Here is a 25,628-nt window from a genome sequence, read left to right as displayed (position 1 = left end):
CATGTTAGCTTGGTGCTACAGTGTTTCTAATTTCTCCCTGTTGAATTTTCCAAGGATTATAATTAATGATATTTTAGAAAACAGAAATTTTGGAAGCTAGCATTAATAATTTATATCAGATAATATGATCTTAAAAATTTCTAAGCAGGTTTAGCTTTTTACGTCATGTTTCTTCTTCAGTTAAATATGTATGTATGTAACTATTTCAGAGGGCAAAGCCTTCATTGGCCACGAGTGATTTTTCAGTTTGAAGCCATTTCTTCTATAGATTGACTTTTCTTCTAATATTTGGTAAATTACTTTTAGGTAACCATACTTCCTCGGGCTTTTGTGGCTTTTATCCGTGTCTTCCTGGGAAGATGGAACTCAGCATATCAAATAGCCAGCAAGCATGTCATCATCATAACTTATAAGTGTTAAATCTAACATTAATTAGGTTTAAGAGCTTATTTCTAACATTTATAAACTTATTCAAAGTAATATTTATGGTTTTTAGTTATTACTTATTCCTTTTGGCTACCTTTACAAAGTCCAGTTTTATTTCAAGCACCTTTCGACCTATAGAATTAAAGATTTTCCTTTCTACATCCCTTTCCGTAGTTATGAAGGAAGGGGAGCTCTCTAAGCTTGATTTGTAAAGTGGGAAATTATCAGCCAATTACTATGTCGTGTTAGACTAGGAGTCAGGACACCTGGATACAAATCACTTACATAAAATATTGCTGTGAATGTGATCTGGGGGAAGTGGGAGAGTAAATTTAATTTCCTTGGCCTTGATATTTTCATCTGTAGAATTTGGGGGCCAGGAAGGCTGGACTAGATCATCTCTAAAGCTCCCTCTAGCTCTCTGAGTCTATGGTTCTAAGGATGGTATGGTTCTGAGAAAAGAGCCTGATTTTATTTTTCCCTCTAATTTCCACTGATATCATGGGGAAAAAATAAACACATGAAGTGAGTCAACACAAGGCTAATTATTGGACTTTATGAAATCTTGATTTTTTAAATGAAGTTATAGCCCTGGACAGGCCTTTTATAAAGCTTTAAATTTGAAAAAAATAGTTCTGGGTCTGCTCTTTGGAATAGTCATGAACTTAAAATGCTAGGAACCAGATTCAATTAAATAGTCTGGGAAAGACTGAGAAAAGAGAAGAAATGAGTGCTTACCATTTGCCAGGCATTTTCCTCACAACTCTATAGAGTAGGTATTAATTTTCTCATTGTGCGAATGAGAAAATTGGAATCACAAGTCTTCATCAATTTGCCCTGCATCATATATCGGTAATACACAATAGAGGCAGGGTTTAAGCTGAGGTAAATCTAAATGAATACATCTGAACAACGCGTGTTCCATTATCCCACATTTAAACTTGGAATTGCTAAAGGGAGATACGAGAAGTTTAGGAGGATGACTTTAAAATTTGAATTACATGTCCTCCTGCTGTTTGACCCTATCTCAGAGGTGAACAAGTGATCAGATATAGTTCTGTAGACTCTTCAGTATTCAAAAGATGATTAGTTTGAAGCTCATCCAAGCAATTTTTTTCTTCCAGAGAAATTCAGTTTTAAAGGACAATCGGCAGTACTTTATTGGGAAGATATTTCAGAGGCAGGAAAAGAAACAACCAAAATGTTGAATATTCATAAAAAAGAGCTAACTACAAAACTATTTCTTATGGTTTATATTAAAGGGGAGATGACTAAAGAGAAATTTTACATGACTTATTCAGGGTATCATTTTAAAAATCAGCCACCTTTAAGTTTAGTCAGTCGCATATGAATAAATAGATTTGAGGATTTTGGTAACATTTAGCATGTGCTTAGCCATAGGAAGTGTCCAAATGGTAAATGAGTGAAATAAATAGAAAGATGTGGGAGAATACCAAGCTTTAGTGAGGTTTAATTAGCTTAGAAACATCTGCAGAAAGTCTTCTGCCAGTTTCAAAATGGAGGCTCTCTCATAGACAAAGGGTAGCTACTTTGTTCTTCCACTGATAAACTGGATAAATTGTTCATCAACTGTCTGCTTAATTTGTAAAATTTCCTAGGACCTTAGCATTATAAGGAATGGTGAAGAATGTGCTTAGTTATGATGAAAAATATGAAACTAGTTTCTGAAATGCTTTTAAACAATAAAAATGAGCAGAAAATTAAAGAAGGAAAATGAGTGCTATTAGAAAGTATCTAAACTAAATCAGAGCCAAGAGATCAGTTGAATAGAGAATAAGGGGCTGGTGGGGACATCCTTGAGGAAGGAAATCTCTTGGCCTCAGAGAGTTCTTTTGCTATTTAGGCACTTGGACTATCTCCAAATATGCCTTATTTCATTGACTTGACTGTGAGGTTGCTTTGACTCCCATTGGTTAACCAACGTTTGGAGAGAGAGCGAAGCAAATGTCATTTTGGCAAGCTGAGCAGGAGAGAGGGAGCTGTTCGAGTCAGCTCCAGAATTAATTAATTGGTTTCAATTAATTAATTAAGGAAAGAATGAAGGTTTTGATGAAATGGAAGCCCAGATTTGTCTCCGTTCCAGAAAAAGAGCCATTTGAATTACATGTCCTCCTGCTGTTTTACCCTTTCTCAGAGGTGAACAAGTGATCGGATGTAGTTCTGTGGACTTTTCATTATTCAGAAGATGATTAGTTTGAAGCTCATCTAAGCAACTTGTTTCTTCTCTTAGTTCTTTTGGTGCCTGACTTTTGGCCATTTTTCTCATTAGCACTACCAGAGGGAGATAAAAAGGATGATGATGTTAATTTTGATTATTAAAAGTAGTTATAACAAATGGCTGATTGAAGTTAGAAATGAAAATATTGCATAAAACAAAATATCTTCATTCTTTGTGGCATTTTAAATATGTGCTTTATTTCTTTTCTATTACTCATAACAATGAAGTCGCTAGACTTGAACTCTATACGTAGCTAGATCCTTCTTTATTTAAGCATTTTAAATATTTTATCCATCTGAAAAAAATAGCTTTAACCTAAATCATATAACATTTAATTATGTATAAATAATGATGAGATCCTCTTCCTATAACTAATAGATACTTGCTTTAGTTTACAATTGCCATTTTTAAAGTTCCTGGTATGTACAATTACACACAGATTTTATTTCCAGAGTAATAACTAGATTATCTCCATGAGTTTTTATTAACTCAATGACTATAAGGTTTATCTTAGGATACTAGACTTTCTCTATGACTTAATCATTTGAGATTGTTTAGAGCTCTTTTAAAACACCTTAATTCATAATCAGTAATGCACAGTGTTAAAAGAAGTGTGGAGAGAAATATAATCAACTTCAGCTTATAGTTGTCAGAAGAGATGGGTGATTAAAGTAAATTTGTAAAATATCAAACCCAGTTACTCTTTATAACCACATTGCACATAATAAAGAGGTCTTAGTATTTTAGAATAGATGTTAAACAGATATTTCACTTTAATATCTATAGTTGCCAAATGTTATATTCTAATAAGAAAAGCAAAGATATACAACTCTCCTGTTAATAAACCAATAAATCGGGAGCCTAATGGTTGAGAGTGTGGTCTGGAGTTCTACTGCCTGGGCTAGAAACTTGGCTTCACCACCTTGGGCAGACCCCCAGCTTCTCTGTGCCTCAGTTTCCTTATCTCTAAAACAGAAGTAATGATAGTTTCTACCACACAGGCTATTGTGAAATAAATGTAAAACACTTAAAACAGTCTCTGGCACATTGTAACAAATAGATATTAGTGATGACGGTAACAAATAGTGATGAATGATGATTGTTTTGTATGTCCAAGCAATATGTATTGTTTCTTTCACTGTCTTTTTCTACTCTATTGTCTAACAATCTTTCTATGTAAAAGACTAAAACAAAATTTAATGTTTAGCTCTTACAAATATACTTTAAGATCTTGTTTTAATTTGATGTCATTTTGTTAATTCCTGGGTGGGGGAGAGATGATTGCAAGGATCTTGTCCTCTTCTGCATTCTATAATAGCATCATTATATTTACCTTTCAATAAATAATGGAATAAATATTAACTTCAAAAGTAAGTATGTTATACATTTGTCACCAGTGTAAGGTTGAATATTACCATACAGTTGTAACCAATTTCTTAATTAATTTCTATTTGTACTTGTATTGAGGTTAGTTATTTATTTATATAAAGCGATGAAGTTTCACTTAAGAAACTAGAGTTTACAGGTAAGTGATCACCTTTTAAAACATTCATTTTGTTTCACATTAGAGATCCAGGTTCAGCCATTTTTAGAAGTGATACCAACATTTTGGACATATGACATTATTGAAATGGCTTTTCAGAATTGAAACCTACCCAGTGACTTCTTAATAATTGCATTCCATGAAATTTACTATTTTTTGTTTTTATTTCTTACTTGTTTCAGTGAAAACATATACATTCAGGTATCTAAATATATAATTAACATAAAGGTATGGGAAATTAATGTTATAGTAATTGTCTACTTTATATAAGTGCTTCAATATATGCTTTTTCTGATGATATTGTTGATTATGTTAAGTTCATTATATTTCAGACTTCGAGTTTGTTAAAATTAGCTTTGTTTTATTTTTGAAATGAATATTTGAAAATGCAAAGCACTTTTATAGGTAAAACTGGGGTAATTTTTCCCCAAAGAGAATTTAAAGTAACAAAATCTTCCTTAGAGAATTAAAAAGGCCATTTTCTGAATCATCAATTTTGTTTTTTCTTATTTACTTAAATAAAAATATTTTAATATTTAAAATGTGAATAGTTCCTTATGATATTTTTTCCTTTAAAGTCTTATAATTTAAAGTTTTCATTTGTTCATAAAGCTTGCACAATTTCAGGATTGCTGGATAATCTTTAAACTTTAATGAAGCTTTCTCAAAATGGCTTTATTTAAATGGAAAATTGAATCTCGCCCTCCTTACTGAAAGGAGGAGTTGCCATGCATTACCTCTTAGTTATTGGTATAGAGATTATTGGATTTAATTATTAAAATTTCATCAATAAGAAATAAAGGCAGAAAATGCAGGATACCACAAAAGAGCAGGAGAAAAAAAATTATACTAACAGTATCTTGTTACTCTTCTATATCCAGTTAGTTGTAGTGGAAGCGACTCTGTAGAAGTCTACTTTTTATTATATAATATGTATCAAATATAATAAGTTAATAAGTATCGATATTTGAATTTTTCATTGTAACTTTTGTTTTGCCACAGAACACATAGTGTGGACTTTTGTGGGGAGTGAGGTGGGTTCTTTCTTCAGGGTATTGAATTAAGATGCTGCATTTTACAAGTTTCATAGGCAATTCACTTATCAAGTAGTTATTTGATTAAGCTATGTACAAATTTTAGAAACCAGAGCATTCAGGTAGTTTAAAGACAGCATCATTAAATCATGGATTCATCCTTGGAGCATGTGGCAATTTTAATTGGATAGGAAAATATTTTTTGTAAATGAGGTTATAATGTACTTGGAAACATTTCAAGTGGTTCACTTTTTTTTTTTTTCTGATGCTGTCTTTTTCTTAGGGTATGTATATTAAATCAACATATGATGGCCTCCATGTAATTACTGGAACCACAGAAAATGTAAGTATTATAACATTTTTAATTTTGGTGTGTGTTTTTCCTTTTATTGTTAAACAACTTATATATCTCCATGATTGAGGTTGACTTCTGAGAGCATGAACTGATGAAGAGATAAAACTAAAATGACATATTAAGTTAGTAAGGGCTGGTTTGAGGAGAATTTCAGTCAGTTTATTGAGTTTAGAATAGCTATTTACTTAAAGTAAATCAGATGTTTTCTGTTCACAGCAAGAGATTTATCTTTGTTAAGTATTTTCTGGTTCATGACAAGTTATTGTGACATCTAAAAGAATCTACTTCCATCTGTCAGATAGTTTATTTATATTAAGAAACTTAGCTCATGTAAGAAAAAAAAAACATCAGATTAAGTCATACTTTCTGACTACTTGTATAATACTAATATAATTCAGCTTAAGTCAGTGGAGAGGGGCAGCATACTCAGTGGTTTTCACAGTGAGGCCCTCCCTGAACCAGCAGTATCAGCCTCCCTTGGGAATTCGTTAGAGATGCAGATTCTTGAACCCCATCCCTGACCTACTGAATCAAAAACTATGGAGACCAGCCTATGTGAGAACCACTGTAAGCAGTGGGTCAGAATCCCTTGGCCTACGTCGTACAGCAGTTCTGCAGCTCAATGGCAGTGTAATTTTTGGCAAATGACTCGCCCTCTCATTACTTTAGTTTCCTAAACTGTAAATTGGAAATAATATCATCTGCACTACATACCTTTCTAAATCGTTGTGAAAATAAAATGATCTAGACAAACAAACAAACAAACAAACACAAACTCATAGACACAGACAACAGTTTAGTGGTTACCAGAGGGAAAAGAAGGAGGAAGGGGGGAGGTAGATAGAGGTAAAGGGGGTCAAATATATGACGACGGAAGGAGATTAAACTTTGGGTGGTGAACACACAATGCAGTATACATATGATGTATTATTGAACTGTACACTTGAAACCTAAATAATCTTATTAACCAATCTCACCCTCAATAAACTTAATTTAAAAAAAAAACTTTTTAAAAATTTAAAAAGAAAATCAAATAAGCTAATAAATATGAAAGACTGCATAAGAGTCACAGAAATGTGAAGTGATTATGTTGGGCATTAACACGATCAGTATGATAGATTTGAATAGCATAGTAAATCATTATCCCTGCATTTGCTTGTCCCGGATTCCCATCCTACTCTTTTAAAGAGGTGCTGAGCTTTGAATTTTTTTTCTTTTAGAAATTCTGACAAATTGCATGTTTATGCTGTATTCCTTCAAAGAAGACTGAGGAGGAATTACTTAATCTCAAGTTGTTAATCTCAACATTTTACTAGCATTTTCTTTTAAAAATAATCAACATTCTTATCATCTAATTTTCCTATTACTTTAATCATTTATTGATTACTCCTCCCCTTCCCCCCTACCCCAGCTTCTCATGGTTTCTTGTGAATGGTAAAACACATAATAATATATTGCAGTTGGATTGCTGTACTGGCTTCACATTTGGTATTAAATATAAGAGTTATATGAGATCAAGAATATCATTTAAATGCATGTCGTGAACTACTTAAAATTTATAAATGCAGTAAGATACTGTAAACTATACTCTTGTCATTGATGAATCACTCCTTTGATCATTCATTTACTCATTTGTTCATTTTAACAAACTTTTGTTCATGTCTGCTATGTTTCAAGCATGGGGCTAGATTATTGAAAGAATTTAAAAATTAAATTAGCTTGTTGCCCTTAAGGTGTGCAAGCTGGGGTTTAACTGTGTAAATAGATTGTAACGTTTGCGTAGATGGACAAAGGAAAGAATAGTAAATGCTGCCAACTGAAATCAGAAGGAATCACAGAAATTGTGATTTTGAACTGTTTCTTGAAGAATTGGTAAGAATGTTATCCCTATATTGTCTAGGATCTGTAAAAGAAAGTTGAGCGCTACACATTGATCATTTTAATTACTCAGTAATATTTAATAAATTGACAAGCAATCAAAGAAAGATTGATTCTGTGAGTAGTTCATATATGAACCAAATATTAATAGTTCATCATTTAATTCTTTTTTCTTGAAAATATTTTATCTTTGGTACCCTTTGGTACTCATTTATCATTAAGAGGTCTGTGTTGAGTCTTAGTAAAGGTGCTCACTAATGTGGATAAGTTATTTTACTTTGCTGTAAAGTATAGCAAATAATTTTATTATAAATTTTAAAACTTGTTGAATTGAGGTTAATATTGTTTCAAGACTTCTTTGTTTTTGAAGTAATGGGAAATGGAAATGAATAAAAAATAAAGGAGCTGGAAATCATTTTTAAAATAAATCCTATTCCAGTGTCTCGAAAGTAGCATTTTACTTTTTAGACTCCATCACGGTATCACTCTTCATTAGCTTTCAATAGATACTAATGAATAAATATTACAGTATTTGTAGTTGTATTTGATAGATAAATTAACACACATATATAAATACAGAAATATATTTTCATTAAAACATTTTCTATATATTCAAAAGTCCATATGCATTACCATTAAAGTGTATAATAATGTGTGTGATCAATAATCAGTAGTCACTAGAAGAAAAATAAAGAATAGTATTTTAAATTCATTACCCATACCTACAATATTATAAAATGTCTATCTTTAACCTCATTTTAGTTTTCTAAAGACTTCATAAAACTTGTCAACATTAATTTCCCAAAGTTTTATTTTGCTTGTTTGTTTGTTGTTGTTGTTTTTTAATCTCCTATGAGAATAAAGGAAAAAGTGGTAAAATTGTTACCTCCTTTGGAAATTTCATTTTCATTTATTTAGTGTGGTTTTGTTTGCCAACATATTACACTGTATGAAACATAAGAAATAAGAAGCATAAGAAATAAGATGTTCTTATAATTAGACATTTAGAGAGAGAATGTTACATAATGTAACTTAAACTAATGGCCGTTCATCTTTTAATTTACTTTCCTCAGTTATTCAGAATTGATGGTATTAATGATGAAATGAATTAGGAACTTAATCACTAGTTGACAGAGCTTTTATATTGATTATAAGCATGTGCTTGAAAATACTTATTGGCTGAGGTTAATGTGAATTATTTGTATCAAATAGAAAGGTTCAAGGTAAAAAAAAATAATGTTTTAAATTGTATTTTTGAACCACTTGCCCAGTAGAACCTAATAGGGTTGTCTGCATAAAGTTTGCAAAGGGTAATATCAATTATCATTTTCCTTTAATGTTCTCAGAAACATTTTGGTCTTTTATAATATCTATATGTTGTTTTGCATTTCTACTTTCTGTCATTAGTTATACCTAGAATACAAACAGTATGTTAAATACTAGTAACCTTTTTTGTTAGCTTAATTCCTTGAAGATTGTAATTAAATCATCGCTCTAATTTAAAGAGGTGAATTTATTGTAGTGTTTCAGAGAGAGGAAATGGCTGATAAAATTTATGTTCTTTATCATTTCCTTTATGTTAAATTTAGTCACCTGCAGATCGGTGCAAAAAAATCCATGCTGGCGATGAAGTGATCCAAGTCAATCATCAGACTGTGGTATGTATAATTACCTTACGAGTCAGTGGGAGGAACTAATATAAAGATTTGCTAAAGTTTTATAAAGATACCAAGGAAATAAAATGCCTGTTTGTGTATAAAATAGTTAAGTAACCTTTTGAAAAATAACCAAATAACTTTTCTTCTTAATTATTTAATAGAATATAAGGCATAGTTTTAAAATAACATGAGAAAATATTGGTGGTGGCTGAGGTTAGATATGCATTTCTATATGAACAGGTGTAGAATAATATTATATATCCCATGATTTGGGATACTAATTCTGGAATATAAATTAAAGTGATGATGCATACAAAATTGACCTTTTTTGTATGACTTTTAAGTTTTATTTTACAAATTATTGAATTACCTAGTTGATATATTTTGTAACAGCATACATTCATTCATCTACTTTAACACTGATAGTGTCTGGTAGATTGATTTATTTTAAATGTCGACCTAAACATTTTTTAAAACTTTAATAGTTGAATTACCTCTTCATTTCCCAAAAGAGGACTACAGTGTTGGTTTTAAAACTATTGCACTTAACTAAATAAGTTCATAAAATTTTCTTGTTTTATGAACCTCACGAATCCCTTTCTAAGCTAAGAATGACATAGGCATTCTGTGCCTATGGTAGATTTTCAAGGACTATTTTTCTTAATTTTAGATTTAGAAAATGTACATCATATGATCTTTGTTTTGGTCTATTTTCTGTCTCAGTTGATTCACTTTGTTCTATCTCTGCCAAAATAAATGTATTGTCTAAAAAAATGAAGTTAAAATAATCTGATTATTAATATGATAATCCTCATTTGAAAAAATGCTTTTATTTTGATAAATATTCTACTTGTAGCTTGGTAACTCTTCAGAGTGATTAAAAAGAAAGGCCGTAGTTTAGGGGTAAGACAACTTGCATGAAAAGTCTGATCTTTCTCAGTGATTCTGATCTTCAGGCAGAAGCCATTTTAATTTTTGCTTTGAATAAACTGAGAAGTTTGTGATATTTTGGAGAGGCTCCTGAACACTAATAATTAAACTTACAATGTTCCTTCAGTGAGTTCATTATCTAAGTGAATAAAAGTTAATGAAAGTTTAAAAAATTAAACATGTGGGCGTAAGGTTAATAGGAATTAATGCGGAATGTTGCTAATTGATGAAGCCTTTTCACACTATGACAGTTTTGATGATGAGAAAGTTCTCATTACTAGAAACTATATAAAGTGGTTGTCCTGATTAAAGTTTCTTGTCCCCTAGGATGAGGATTTGGGCAGTGGGTTAAAGCAGCTGCTTCAGTTGACAGGCAGCTTCTCTCTCTTCTAATGTTCATGTTGCCTCCATTTCTCCAATGTGACCTTAACAAACATAACACCTGTTGGATAATTGGACCAGTTTCCAGTTGGTCAATTCTAAGAGGATAGAAATTAGCCCCTAATGAAAACTAAAACATTTTAAAGGCTACTCTTTGTGGAGCTAAGATTCTGGTGTTTATCAAATGAAGATGAAGGTCTTTATAGAGACTACAAGTGAACTAATAAAATCTATATAGATTGGTGCTGATTAAATACTGTGAGAATGTGTAAATACATCCTTACATCACAAGACTATTCTAAAATATTGAAAACTACACAGAATAATGGTTGGGGAAACTTGCTTCCAGTTTTTGCTCTGAAATTGATTTATGTCATTGAGTCATGGTAACTTTTTAAGCATTGGTTTACCTTTTTATAATATTAATAACCATAGCCAAAGTTACTGAGCTCTTACAGTGTGCCGAACACCATATTAAGCACTTTACTTATTTTATGTCATTTACTCCTTACAATAATCCTACAAAGAAGGTATATGTGGAAATTGAGACTCGGAATGATTATTTAACTCATCCATAACTCAAAGCTCTCTGACTCTAAGGCCCATGCTCTTACTTCAGTTTTGTTATACTCCCTTCCAAAACTCAAATTATAAAACTATCAAACAAAAGGGGAAGAATTCTAACAATCATGTAAGTAAATCTCAGGATTCAATGAGAAATTGAGTGAGGCCAAGGGTAAGAGAAAAAGAAAGGAAGAAATAAATTACATAACTGGGGTAGTGAATCGGCTAAACTAAAATTAGAAATGGAGTTGAAATTTAACTTTACTGTCACTTCCTTACTCCTTTCTTTTGGATAAATAAGATGTTTCAAACACCTATCACAATGCCAGATATACATTAGGAGCTGAATAAAAAACAACTTCCAACCTCCCTTCCTCCCTTTTTTACGTGCTACAACAGTTGGTCCAATTGAAGTCCTATTTCGTGGCAGACTGTTACTAGAACCTACAAATTGATTTTGGACGATAATAGAGACATTCTCTGACAGGATAATAGGTTGAATTCCATGAAAAGTAGCCTTCCTTAGTAATATGATCAATTACCAGATCTTCTTTGTGTTCAAGTGAGAGGCATATTTGTGCAAGAATGGTGCATTTCATAAAATGCAGGCTGCTCTGCCCTCTTTTTCTTGCTGTAGCCTGCAATGTGGTCTGTACAGTGCTTTTAATTTCTTACTGGACAATATGCAGAGATGGTGAAATGGAAATTTTCTGAGTTTTGTTACTATGAAAGATTTGGTAGGTAGATAAATTAGTTGAAACAAGTATAAATTATTTGTAATCTGCGATTTCCCCTTCTATTCCTACATTCATTGCCAGGGACATTAAAGGTTGGTTATGATATAATAATTACAATTAAAGCATGGCCTAATACAGTTGAAATATGTATTGAGTATTTTAATTCAGTAATTAGTTGACCAGAATAGTGAGATATTGTCGATATTATTCTATAACAATTTAGACTCAATAATGAAAAGAAAAATGTTCAGTCTTATATTTTAAATGTTAATTAGTCCAGTCAGTATTTTTCTATAATTCTAAAATTTCCTACTGCTACAGGTAGTAATGTACAATATAAAATCTGATAACTATTATTATTTTAAAATACATAGAAAAGCAATTTGAATTTTTTCCCTAAGAATCTGAGAAAGTTGAGTGAATCACAGATGAATTCAAATACTATTTTTTGAAATTGCTAGTATGGTGTATCTTCAAGATTTCCAATTAGATGTGTATGTTTCGAGTTCGCTCTTTTTCAAAAAGGTATACTTTCTTATTTGAAATGAAACTAGAAGTTTTATGTCCTTTTTCATGTTGCTATATTTTTTTATTATAAGTGGCTTTTAAGCTTTTCAAATGAACATACTTCTGTGGCTGAGAAACTGTGGCTGCCAGGTAGGAAGAAGAAAAAATCATGAACATCCAAGCAAAGCAGACTGAGTCCTATTGCATGTCTTCCCCGCCAGTGAAGATCCAACTCCTCAAAGGCTGCTTCAATCTCCCAAGATTTTTTGCACTTCATCTGCCACTACATCCCTCTCTCTGGGAGATACCTCGGCATAGTTCAAATCAGCAACTCTGCCCTCATGATGCACTTTTAACACCTTTTTTTTTTTTTTTAGCTGATGAGACTATTTATAGTCATCTATTTGGGCATATTCCTAATGAATTTGTTAAATTTCATGTTATTACTAATTTTGGTATATGAGTGTTCTAAAAATTCTATCCATTCTAAAAATAGATATTTTCTTCTTAGGAATATCAGTTGAAAAGAGTGGGATATGTGATGGTTGAATCCAGCATTTGGAAAAATTTCCTTTTATTTTGTGTAAATATTAAAACATATTCACTATTGCTTTGGAAGGTCTTCTGGAACTTGGTGACTACATTCTGTCAAGAAATGTTTTGATAGATGTCTATAAAGGCTACTGGAATGGAAAATAACTAGGTTGGGATAGTCAAAAAGAAGATAGACTGCAGCAAATAGGATGTAGGGTATTGATTAGTGAGAAATGGAAGATGGGTACTATAAGCTAGCAGGTTCTGTCCTCCCCTCCTCAAATGCTAGATATTGTTGAACAGGACTTGAAGGTGATGGGGAGAGGGAGAAACAAATTAAAGGACTATTGAGTCATCTGGAAAGGTCATTCTAACTTCATTTACGTAATCCTCAGAAGCGTCTCCCTTAATTCTCTTTTTCTTACTTCTAGTCTCTCCTTTTTGATGCTATCTTCACTCTCTTGTTCCTTCAACATAAGAACAGTAGAGTGTTGTTTAAAAGGGATGACAGCATAATCAGAATGGATGGAGAGCGTGGTGACCCATTAAAGCCCAGCTTTCCCCTTCCCTCTCAGGCTCACACCCTGCTCCTGGACTTCAGCGGGAAGGAGCCACTGATTGAGTGGAATCAATACCACGATATTGGCTAACATCAGATGTGCTTTCTCTTTTTTTAATTTACTAAATTGTTGTCTTTATTTTTTAGATTTTTTTCCTCTAATTTCATTTTCTATTTTCTTACTATCTTCATCTCTTCTCGCTTGACTATTTCTCTCCAGTTCTTTTTATTCTCGACTATTTTTTTTCTGTTCTCGTTTCTGAAAGAAGAAAGTATTTATCTTGTAATTTTCTAAAATATTGAAAACTGAGATCTCAAATGGCAATATCTCTGATGTACCTCACATCTTATTCCTGTAAACACAAGATGTTATTGGAGTACAGAGATTAACCATATTAACATGGTGTTTAACGTATTGCTTAATAAGTGGTTATGATAATATCCTAAAATAACTTTGTTGGGATTCTAAGGAATTGGCATTGTAAAAGAGAGCAAGTAAATTGTCCTCTTTTGGAAGGGAAGAAAAATCACGAAGAGACATTTACCAAAAATTAAAGGAAACAATGCATCATAGGTTTTAGTTACTAATAGTAATATTTTATTCCAGATTCTATCTTATATAGTGGGTAGTTTGAGATGATCATAGATTTTTTTTTATTTTACATTGAACATTGGAGATATGAGAATGTGTAGAAACTGGTTTTGAAGTGCTATATATTGATATAAACAATACATTTTATTTTGCCTAGAGAAATCAATTCATTACTTTATTATCCAATATAATATTTAATTATTATTCTGTTATAAAACTAAAATTTATATAAAGTCCTTATATAAAGGAGATTAGGTCGTATGATGCCTTAATAATGGTAACTTCCTATTAACCAATTTATTTCCTCTGCAGATCTCTGCATCCTGATTTGTTTCTTTCTTATTGCGAAAGTCTTACTAGCTTCACCAGGAAAAGAGTAATTGCTTTTAAAAATGGTTACTCTAATTTATTTTTATTATTAGGCTACAGCTTTCAATGTCAGCATACAGTTAATATGATCTGGTTATTTTACATGGAACTTTAAAAGATGTCCTTATAAGTGATTATTTTGTATGTTTAAAATGTGTCTATTGGCTGATGTTCTTACCTACTCTGGCTTATTAAGTGTACAACTCATTTACAAGTCAATGTCAATAACCGAAGCCCTTTTTCTACCCACTATCAAAAAGGCAAAGGTCAGCCAGTCACTATTGCCTAGTTTACTTTCTGTCCTGGTGATGGGGGAATTAATAGAAAACATTTAGCTGGCTGATGAATATAAAAAATTTTTGCATGAAAGGGAAACATATTAGAGCACCATAAAATAGTAAATTCAAGTGAAATCTTAAATTGTTAATAATCTTAAATTCTTTTTATGTTATTTAGCCCTAGGATTCAAATATAGATTTCATCCACTAAATTAACATTCTGATTAGCATGGTGGCTGAAAGTTTATGTAGTCACTGATTAGTTTTACATTCCCTCTCATCTTCTTATCCTAATACTAGGCAATAAAGGATTGTTTTTTTTTTAATGAGACAAATGGCAGAGAAAGTTCATTATGGCCCTATTTAGAGCGGACATTGAATTACCTTTTTTTGTCTGAATTGTTGGATTTCTGGTAAAACGATTTCTAAAGATAACTTCTACAGTGAAAAGTATTTACAGCCATTATGGAAGTTCTTAAACTAATTTTTTTTTATTAATAAAGATTTAGAATGCTGTTTATTTATCTATCTATATGCATATATATACATACTTTGGTTTTGTTTTGATAAATATGACTTTTATTGCAGTATTTGCTAATATTTTCAAATAAACACATATTTGTTAAATGTATACCAGTAAATGACATAAAAATTTTCATAGCAAAGTTGTAAATTTTTAAGCATGATGCTTTTTGAATTTTAGGATTTTGGTTATTTTTTAAGTACTTCTTTCATTTGGATTCCTAAATTACATTTAAGCATGGGGTTTTTTTTCACATATATATCTATGTTTTCTTTATTCTTTCCCAGAATTCTTATTAATAGGCAAACAAACAGAGACTCATGGACATGGACTATAGACTAGTGATTACCAGAGGGAAGGGGGTAGGGGAGGAGGGGGTAGGGAAGTGGGTAAAGAGGATTAAATATATGGTAGCTGAAGGAAACTGGACTTTGGGTGGTAATCACACAATAGAATATATAGATATCAAATTATAATGTACACCTGAAAATTATATAATTGTATTAACCAATGTTATACCAATAAACTTAATTAAAAAAATAAGAACTATAGATTTTTAGATAACAATCCTTTGTTTCATTCCTTAGCTTTGGGAACTAGGACTCTTCTTTTTATTTTAAAATACACGTATTTCCAATATCTTTGCAAGAAGAACATAAATGAAATATAGGAAGGAATAGCTGAAATGTAATGATTTCCAAATATATGGAAACACAAACCTGTATTATTAGGGTTCTTTTAAAATGTGTTATTGATTTTTGGGGAGAGTGAGGTTCTGTGGTGTACTCAAAGATTCACTCCCACAGCCTTTCACTCTGATGTGTTCTTCCTCCATGGACCCCTTAGCGGAGGCTTTCAGACTCACATAATTTTATGTTTCGAAGAAATTAAAGAACCCCATGAATGATGATGAAATAAGAATAAAATTTGCTTCAATTCAGTTTTCCATAGCATATACAAATGTAAACCATAAAGCCCTCAAAATAGACCTTTGGCCTTCAGAGACTGCAACATTATCAAATGCCATAGTGAAATGGAAGAAAGTGAAAGAGAGCTGTGTGTTGAAGATGCTAAACTTTACCCATAGTTTTTGAATCAGCTTGACACTGAAGTAGAGACATCAGTGATACAAAGGTTGCACTTACTATAAGTTATAGGTAACTGGAGATAATGCACATAACAGGATATGGAAATATATCACGTTTGGTGAAAACTATATGGGTGATCCATAAAACTTAAAGCAAAAAATTATGATTATTATTTTCTTTCTCCCATGAACTTCCTCATGAGTCAATAAAGAAATTCTGATTTAGCCCTCAGAAGTTCTTGGTTATGGAGAAAAAGACTTCAGGAAGATGGTATGCAACAGGTGGGGGAAAAGTACTAGCTTCTTGTAGTGCTCAAGTTCACTTTCTCTCTTAGACTCCCTATCCATATTTAGCAGTGAGAAAATATGTTCTCTGTGCTTTCTTTTTAAATGTAATATCCACATACATTATATATGTGACTGTGAAATTCACATGAAAATATTAATTACTAAAACATGTAAATTCAAATTGTGAGTAGCTCAACATGGTCCAGGTTTTACTGTAAAATTAAGCTACATAAAAAACAAGTGCCTTAAAAAATGCCTTAAAAATGCCTTAATTGTAGTCTTATTTCACTGGATCAGTGCCTTTTAAAGTTAAGGACCATGTGAAATGAAGAGTGCTTCAATGAATAAAGATGTAAAAGTATGGAATTTTTTTCTTAATGAAAATAAAACTTTTAATTTCCATATTTCTTTTTTTCAAGTGCTTGTTCCTTTTATCTTCTCCCAAGATAATCTCTTCTAGTCATGTTTGTAAAAATATCAATTCTAAGGTTTTATTTAAAATAGATACATGTTGGGACATTTCTGAATACTCCGAATTACCTGTTTAAATTACTTTATGCTGGAATTTAAAATCACTTTTTTTTGCATATATTTACTTAACCAAATGTGTACCTTTCAGCTTATATTCCTTTATATTTGAACCATGGGTAATTAGTTCTATTCATTAAACAAATGATTGCGGAAGAGCAAAATTAGGATATCTCCAAATAAACTGTAGGTCAATATTATAAGAATTTCTTATTAGTATTTCGTGGGAAAAAAAAATTTAGGTGAAGGTGAAGTTTGTAGATTGGTACTCAAGATTTAGTAGTTCTAGGATCTTTGAAAGATATTGTATATCAAAATTCATTACTTCAGAAATGTTTATAACTGCCTGACATTTCCTCCACATAGCTCGTTTTGCTGAAGTGGCATCAAATGTTGAATTTATTAGATACTTCAATAACTTTTTAATAATACAAAGGAACAGAACACTAATAAATATCTCAGGACCAAAAACTTTGGCAAAAACAGTGCCATCAGTCGCACTGTGATGAGTGGTTTATTGAATTAAGTCTCTTCAGTGCTTTTACAAAGAGCAGAAGGGCATTTGGGTATAGCGTGACTCATATCATCAGACATTCATATAGGCACAACTCAAATCTCTGGAACTTCCTTTGTGAAGAGGTATCATTTATACACAACAGCCTATGAGTAAGAGTGTGAATGCACAGGAGCGTGTGTAAATGTTAAGGAATTGTTACTTTGTCTTGTGAAGGATAATAACTTTGAAAATATTTTTTAAATGGCCTATCTTCCTGCCTTTAGGTATAGAGGTGCTTTCTTATAACTCCAAATACAAATAGGCATATTTATGCCTATTTGTAACTCTGACTACTTGGGACCATAGAGTAGGGAGTCTTTTCATATGTTGGTCAAATAATTACCAACTGTTGTTTGGAAATCAGATAGGCTAGGGAAAGTCCTAAAGAGGTCACAGACAACTTCTTCCCTCTATGTATCTAGAAGAAAGGAAGTCTCATCTCTTTAGCACCAACCCCAAAGCCTCTTGTGCACCTAATCCAGACAACTCATTTTCAAGGACCTGCCCACTTATGTTGCCTTTCATCTAGGAACCTCTGGTGTCTGCTTCATCCTGATAAAAACAGTTACATGCCCCATCCACAAGAAAGCAGAACCCCTCTGCTTTTCAAAAAAAAATGTTTTAATTAGAATTGACATCCAATATTATTTTATATTAGTTTCAGGTGTACAGCATAGTGGCCAGACATCTGTACAATTTATGAAGTGACTCTCCCACCCCCGACCAGTCCAACACTCACCCAACACTACACAGTCACCACAGTATCATTGACCATATTCTCCATGCTGCACTCTATACCCCCATGACTGTTTTGTAACTACCAATTTGTGCTTCTTAACCCTTCACCCCTTTCACCCAGCCCCCTAGCCCCAATCCCATCTGGCAATCACCATTTTGTTCTCTGTATCTATGAGTCTGTTTTCATTTTGTTTGTTCATTTATTTTAGAACTTCTCTGCCTTTTAACACTTGGGATACCTTAAAGACTTTCTTGAGAAATTTAAATGCCGTTGTGTTGTACATAAAATACATTTCAATGTACCTGTTGGGGATTCTATATAAACTAGTAAGTGATATGACTTGCCACTACTTAGAGACACAAACCCTTGCTACCATGGACAATAAGGAAGATAATGCTAGTAGTTCAGCATATGTAAAAAAACATTATAGCTAATAAGACATTTTGTGTAAGATGCGTATGGTGGTTTTTAAGGGATCATTCCAGCCCATGAACTTAATGTGAATGAAATATTCTGTTAAAATATTGAGAAATAGAAACTTGGACTACTTACAGCCACTGCAAACTATTTTTCTGGCGAGTGGGGCGGGAACCTTAACAATGTTTATATAATGTGTATGAAAAAGCAGAATCTTTCTATGACATACAAACTATATCTACTGTTATAGAATTATAATCGCATCACTATGACTTTAGGTCTTGAGTATTCAAGATATAAATACTATTTTTTTCAAATGTTTATAAGAAAGTTTGTTTTGTAATTTGGAATAAAGAACAATATAGCTTTAGTATCAAGTACATTACATTTAGAGAAAATTTTAATGCTACGTCTTGGTTTTACATACAAAACTAATCTCCCATTGGAGTTTGAAGACTCTTTATTATCTCTGAAACATTTACATTCTCATGTCACGATATCATCTCAGTACTCAAGTTATTAACAAATAATGTGTGTACCATTTTTAATGCCCCTTATTGATTACAGGTTTATCCAGACAAGACTCAGTTTTTAATTCTTAAAAAATAGGAAATATAGTCAATATTACCGCAATAGTTATGTATAGTGCCAGATGGATACTAGTCTAATCGGGGGGATCACTTCAGAAATTGTATAAATGCCTAACCATTGTACCGAAACTAACATAAAAGAAAAAGGAAAAAAAACCCTCAAAATCCAGTTTTGTGAGGGTAAGTAGAGAGGAGTTGGCGGGGGCCGTAAGGAAAAGCATACGACTTTTATAAGAAGCAGTGTGTGAAAAACAATGCCACTAGAAGGATCCAAGAAGTGTTCTATGAGATTCACACGGGGAAAATATGGTTCTACCTGTAAGAGGCTTTGTGATGTATATTGTATTTAATGTGAGCCATTATGAATAAGACTTTATAGGTGGGCGAAAAATTGCAATTAGAAAGAAGAGTGCTTTAGCAAAGACATGGCCAAGGGAAAAAAGCCCAGTGTTTGAGGAGAACATATACTTACTCCACCAACTCTTCCACCCATACTGAACTACTGAAAGTTGCTCAAACTAGTGATGCTTTGTCTCATGGCTTTCTTCACTCTCTCATCCTCCACATCCACTTCTCCTGTCCAGCCCCTAAGATATTCAATTTAGACTAATATGAAACCTTCCCTGAACACTCAAGGATTGTTTAGATGATCCTGTTAGGGGCTCCCATTGCACCCTTTTGAATTACTTCTCCTACTTTATTGAAAGTGTTTATTTACCCACTCATCTCTCCCCTCTGCTCAGTAATGAGGCGCAGACTGTACTGCATGCACCATTGTATCCATACTTTATGGAAGGCACAAAGTACTTACTGCTTTTATAAATTATATTATCTAATCTTAAAAACATATTAAACACCTAAAATATACTAGACATGGGCGAGTTACTGCTTTTAAGAAGTTCATCATCTAGTATGGCAGTTCTCAAAATATGATTCACAGACCAGTAGTATCAGCATCACTTAGGAACATGTAAAAAAAATGCAAATTATAGGGCCCCACCTCAGATCTACTGGATCAAAAACCCTGGAGGTTGAAACAGCAATCTGTGTTTTAACAAGCCTTCTACGTGATTCTAACATGCTGAAGTTTGAGAACCACATTAAAGAGAAGTAATAGGAAGCTGCTATGGCCATATTGATGAAGGACCTATTTGAGGAATTGATTCTTTAGCTGGGCCTTTGGAGAGCTTTTCAAAGGTTTTGAAGGGAAGAACATTTACACTACAGTGGTATTTTGGAGCTGCAAAAGACTAGATTCAGAAAGACCAGTTAGCACTCTGTTGTAGGTCTAGCAATTAGATACCCGAGAACTAAGACAGTGAGAAGAGGCATTAGCTACTAGGATCTATTCTTTAGGACACGTGGATTTAAAAGAAGGGAAGAGGGAGATGGTCATAGGTGAGTCCAAACTCCAAATTTGAGAGGGTAATGGGGAACTTTTTCTTGTTGCTGTTGAATGAGAGTAGGGATAATGAGTTTGATTTTTAAAGTGTTAGATTCATTTGAACTACCAATGGGATATTTAGGGGAGGATGCTCGCTGTCATAATGCCTTATGCTTTAGAATCAAACAGACTTGAATGTGAATTCTGGCTTTAACACTTACTGTATTTGTATTCTTAGCCAAGAAGAGTTAATCTCTTTTTTGCTTCAGTTTCTTCACATGTAAAATGAGTTTAATAGTTTACTTTATAGGGCTGTTGTAAGAATGAAAAAAAAACACACAAAAATAAAAGGAATGTAATATAGATATGAAGAATCTAGCATAGTGAATTATTGGTACTTTATCCAGTAAGCTATTAGTATGAATGAACTGAACTGTAGGAAATACATCATTTGAGTTTTTATTAGGAAGCAAGGATAGTTAGAAAGATTTGGAATCATATACAGAAAGTTGTTAGTAGAAGCTCTGGGAAGAGAAAAGATTATTGTTAAGAAGACCACATAAAATATTAGAAAGGGGTCTGATGCTTAGCCTACAGGAAATGCCTACATTTATTGGTTGTGAGGAAGAAGAAACAATAGAGGACAAGTAATCAGAGATGTACCAGGACCACGTTTATTTACTCAAGCTAATCTGTTGTCCTATCATCTATTTACATTTTCCTACCCATTCTGTGTATTAGAGTTAGAATGAATTGTGACTTTGGAAATTTAATCATTTGGCCCGTGCAAGAATATTGAAACATCTTTTTTTGCTGTTGAATTCACTACTTCACAAGACAGCCAGTTCCTTTATGGAGGTCTTTGATTATTAAAATGTTTTTCTTCATATGTATCCATAACCATTATCTCTTAAAAAATTTATTTAATTCTTTCCCATATTAGTGGATTGTATGCCTACATTAGTGTCCCTTTTGCATTCAAAGCTTCCTCTATCTCCCAGTACAAAAAGTCTTTCATTGCAGCGAATGTAAAGAATATTTTACAATTATTTCCCAAATTATTTTTCATACATCTTAACATGGTTACTAATTCAGGTGTATCATGCCTAATATTTTAAAACTGTAGCCAGAAATTTAAATGAGAAAATGGAAAACTAATCTCGAAAAATGGTTAACATGCATTGATATATTTTACCAATTTCAATATACATACACCATTACATTTGACCCCTAACAAGGGGACTCCCAAATTTCTTGAAGTTGTATCATACATACTTCCCTCACTTTATCATACCATTTAGTTATATCCCCCTATAATCTGTCAACCATAATTATCTCCATAACTGTTAAAGTGAAATAAATTAATTTCAAGAATTCACTACATTTCATTATATGGCTGAAGATATGTTAGAATATCACAGAACCAGAGCTGGTAATCGTTTTTCCTAGAGCTCTAGGACCATGTCATATTTGCCTGTGAATAGAACATGGTACAATCCAATAAATGGGATCAATTGTTAAGAATTATATATAGTAGAGAAGATAGGAAATAATAAAGAAATTATCCAAATTAGGGAGTTTGAGAAAGGATAAAGGTAAAAAAGGACTATTTGAATAAGAGGCATGAGGTCTGGTTGCTGTTTATGTGTATACGAGTACTGGGATGGGACTGATAGAGCTAAAACCTCCCTATAATATTGAGAAAAATGTTATACATAATATATACTCAGCCAGCTTTATTCTCAGTCATTAATTCCTATGTAAACCTGACTTAGCACAAGTATCTACTGAAATCATTCATTGAATAAAAACTCAACAGATAATTTAGCTCTTGACTTACTGAACACAACTGAATAATAAATTTGTTTTTCTTTTGCTAATCATCTAGAAGTATAATGCACAGAGCAGATATGCTTTCCCCATCACCAACTTTTCTTGTTTTAAATAGTGTTGTCCTTCCGGTTCTGCACATTTTATGGAAATTTTCCATTCATAACAAACCATCCTAATTAGGTAATTAATAAAATTCATCATTTTCTAATTGGAATATTAATATTCATGGACTAGGTCCACTTATTTCTTTGATTTTGTTGTTTATAAAAATAACTCATTTATTGCCAAAAGTTCTGAAATAAAATTATAAAGATGAAAATACATATTGCAGCCTTTACTCCCCTTTAATGTAACTGTTGTTAATGATATTGTATATCTTCCTGTGTTTTCTACACATAAATTTTTTTTCACAAAAGTAGAATTGAATTGCATTTGCTATTTTGGGACTTTTTCTATGCAATTTTTATGTTCCTTACTAGTGGACATTCACATAATGTACAATTATCGATGGGTTTAAACAGTACTGCAACACACATGTTGCTCATTTGTCCCTGCGCTTTTCTCCAATCATTTCCTTATAGTACTGGAAGTAGAATTTGGGAGCCAAAGATACATACTTTATATGGTTCCTGATGTATATTTGTTTACTTTGTTTAACATGTTGCTAATATATCAATGAGAGTGGGAAGGCTGATTAAAAAATAGTAAAATTATATAATTTTCTGCCATTAAATAACATTCAACTATGAAAATTAAAATTAATTAAATTATTACTTTTATCAAAAAATAATTCCACTTTCTCATGGAAAAATAATTTTATTTTTTGGAATTGCATATTCAAAAAGAACATAGAAAAAGTTTGAAAAAACAAGATGAATCAAATTGCACTGAACATTACACAGGAAAATACAATCTAGCCTTAAATATTTTTAAGTAGTCACGTAATCATATCAGAATAAAATGAAGTTGATGGATATAAATCTGTGTAATTCATTATTGAGAACAGATATGCTGAAAGAAAGATATTGCCATCTTATTGACTGCTTTAGTATAGTTAGCAATTATTTGAATAAATAAATGATAAAAATGTGGTTATCATTAATAAGTTGTTCATAAACTCTTTGTATAAACAGTATGTTTTCTCCCTCCAAATCTGGAACTCAAAATCTGCTCATATTTTTTTTTGGCAAGCAAAATGAACACTTGGATTTAAACTCACTTTGCTTTGACTCTTGGCTTATAAAAATGGCTGTAGGGATGCTACTTAGCTATCAGAGGAATCGGAATCAATATAATATACCTTTGGGTGCATAATAATCCCCACTTATATATAATAAAAGACATTTGACCAGTTTCATTACTATAATTAATCTGCATTAATGTGACTTTTTAAAAACTGGCAGCTTCTAATTCATATTAGGCAAGTATCCTAATGATTAATATCTGAGATCTCTGAGATTTTAAGCATTATAACATCTCGCTTCTTTTTTATCCTAACTCTTTCTCTTCACCATCACTCAATTCAGCTGTAGTGGAGGTTATAATTTAAACGAATCTTCATTCATTATATAAACCAAAGTCTCCTATTATTCGACAGTGCCTGTGCCCAGAGCTCCTCTTCCTCATAGTCTCTGGGGATCTGTGCTGCTTTTGTTGGAAGTGCTCATTCTTTCCAGCATTATCTTTCAGGCAAAAGCATGGTGAATAACAGACAAAGCACACATTCCCTTTCTTTTGGATGCCTAGGAAGAAACTAGATCATTTTTAAGACCATTTGCTAAAACCTGCTTGCAATCCAGGATAAATTTTGCCCCAGTGTATTTTTATAACACATCCTGGAAAAGTCTAATCCATTAGAGTTGGGATAAAAGTTTCTTTCTTTTAAATGTGAAATGTATTGTTTAAATCTCAGAAGAATAAATAATTTAAATGTGTTTCTTTAAAACATAGTTCTAGGATTTCAGTTACCCAGTAAGTGTATATCTAGTCCATCTTAAAAGCAAACTAACAAAAGTTATTCTGTGCTCAAAATTTTAAAAGGATGATGAGTGAAGTAATTTAACATGGGTAACAGTTGAGCCAGGTTTCAGGACATTTATCAAGTACTTTGGTTTAATTATATAATATGTTTTGAGGTGATATTCAAATAGAACGGCTTCATTAAATATAGCACATTATATTTTAAGTTTATAGGGTTGTTTGGAATACATTTTTCTATAGTACTGCATTGGAGTAGTATTGCCTTGTCATTTTTTATCCTATCTTATAGCATGGTAAAAGGTTTATTTTGTCGATGCTGTCTTCCATGCATCAGAATGTTGTGTTGGTGTGTCAGTACCAGCTATTGGTTGTATAATATCAGTCTTATTTAGAGACACTTGTACCACATATCTCTAAAAGATGGTGATGAGAAAGCATGTGGTGTAGTTTGTAAGCTCAGGACACACCAAATCCTTGTTTTCAGGCATGCAGATTTTTAACTGGTATTTGTGAAGAGCTTGGATCTAGACCTTGCACAACATTAATGATGATATAATTTCTTTAAATTCTAAATTACTCCATTGGTAGGATATGTTTTAGACTCTACTTTGACATGGTAAATGTCCATTAGGTTATTTCATAATGATATGGACTCGAATGCAATAATATGGTTAATCAACTTGAAGATAAAATTTCTTTCTTGAATATATATCTCCTGAAAATTGATAGGATGGTGCACCGATTATGTGATTTTCATTTTTTTTTTACTAATCTTATTAAAGGGGGAAAACATTAAATCTTTGAATATTGTACCTCAATTTTATTGTAATGATTTTGCTGGTTACCAGGTGGGGTGGCAGTTGAAAAATTTGGTGAATGCACTACGAGAGGACCCGAGTGGTGTTATCTTAACTTTGAAAAAGCGACCTCAGAGCATGCTTACCTCAGCACCAGCTTTACTGAAAAATATGAGATGGAAGCCCCTTGCTCTGCAGGTAATGAAGCTTAATCATAAGTCATACACCATCATTTTAGCCATAGATTATCTCAGTAATGCTTCTTTATTGTGCCTCATCTCAGCAGCATATGGATTAATCTTGTATGCTTTTGAAAATTTGT

The 25,628-nt window shown here is 32.2% G+C and overlaps 1 protein-coding gene across 6 annotated transcripts in view; it reads left to right on the top strand.

Moving 5' to 3' along the window:
- Positions 1–25,628, top strand: part of CNKSR2 (connector enhancer of kinase suppressor of Ras 2) — a 265,996-nt gene that overhangs the window by 125,491 nt on the left and 114,877 nt on the right. For 3 of the 6 annotated variants that reach the window (XM_006911616.2, XM_006911617.2, XM_006911618.2), the window contains exons 7-9: positions 5,526–5,585; positions 9,065–9,133; positions 25,358–25,504. In XM_006911616.2, coding sequence (XP_006911678.1) covers positions 5,526–5,585; positions 9,065–9,133; positions 25,358–25,504 — 276 coding nt within the window. The remainder of the gene's footprint in view (positions 1–5,525; positions 5,586–9,064; positions 9,134–25,357; positions 25,505–25,628) is intronic. The other 3 variants (XM_025046618.1, XM_025046617.1, XM_006911619.2) reach the window with 1 other exon arrangement.

The sequence above is a fragment of the Pteropus alecto genome, unplaced genomic scaffold (genome assembly GCF_000325575.1).
Source record: "Pteropus alecto unplaced genomic scaffold, ASM32557v1 scaffold23, whole genome shotgun sequence".
Classification (NCBI taxonomy): domain Eukaryota; kingdom Metazoa; phylum Chordata; class Mammalia; order Chiroptera; family Pteropodidae; genus Pteropus; species Pteropus alecto.
The sequence above is the reverse complement of the archived record's forward strand: the minus strand, read 5'-3'. Positions and strand labels throughout refer to the sequence as shown.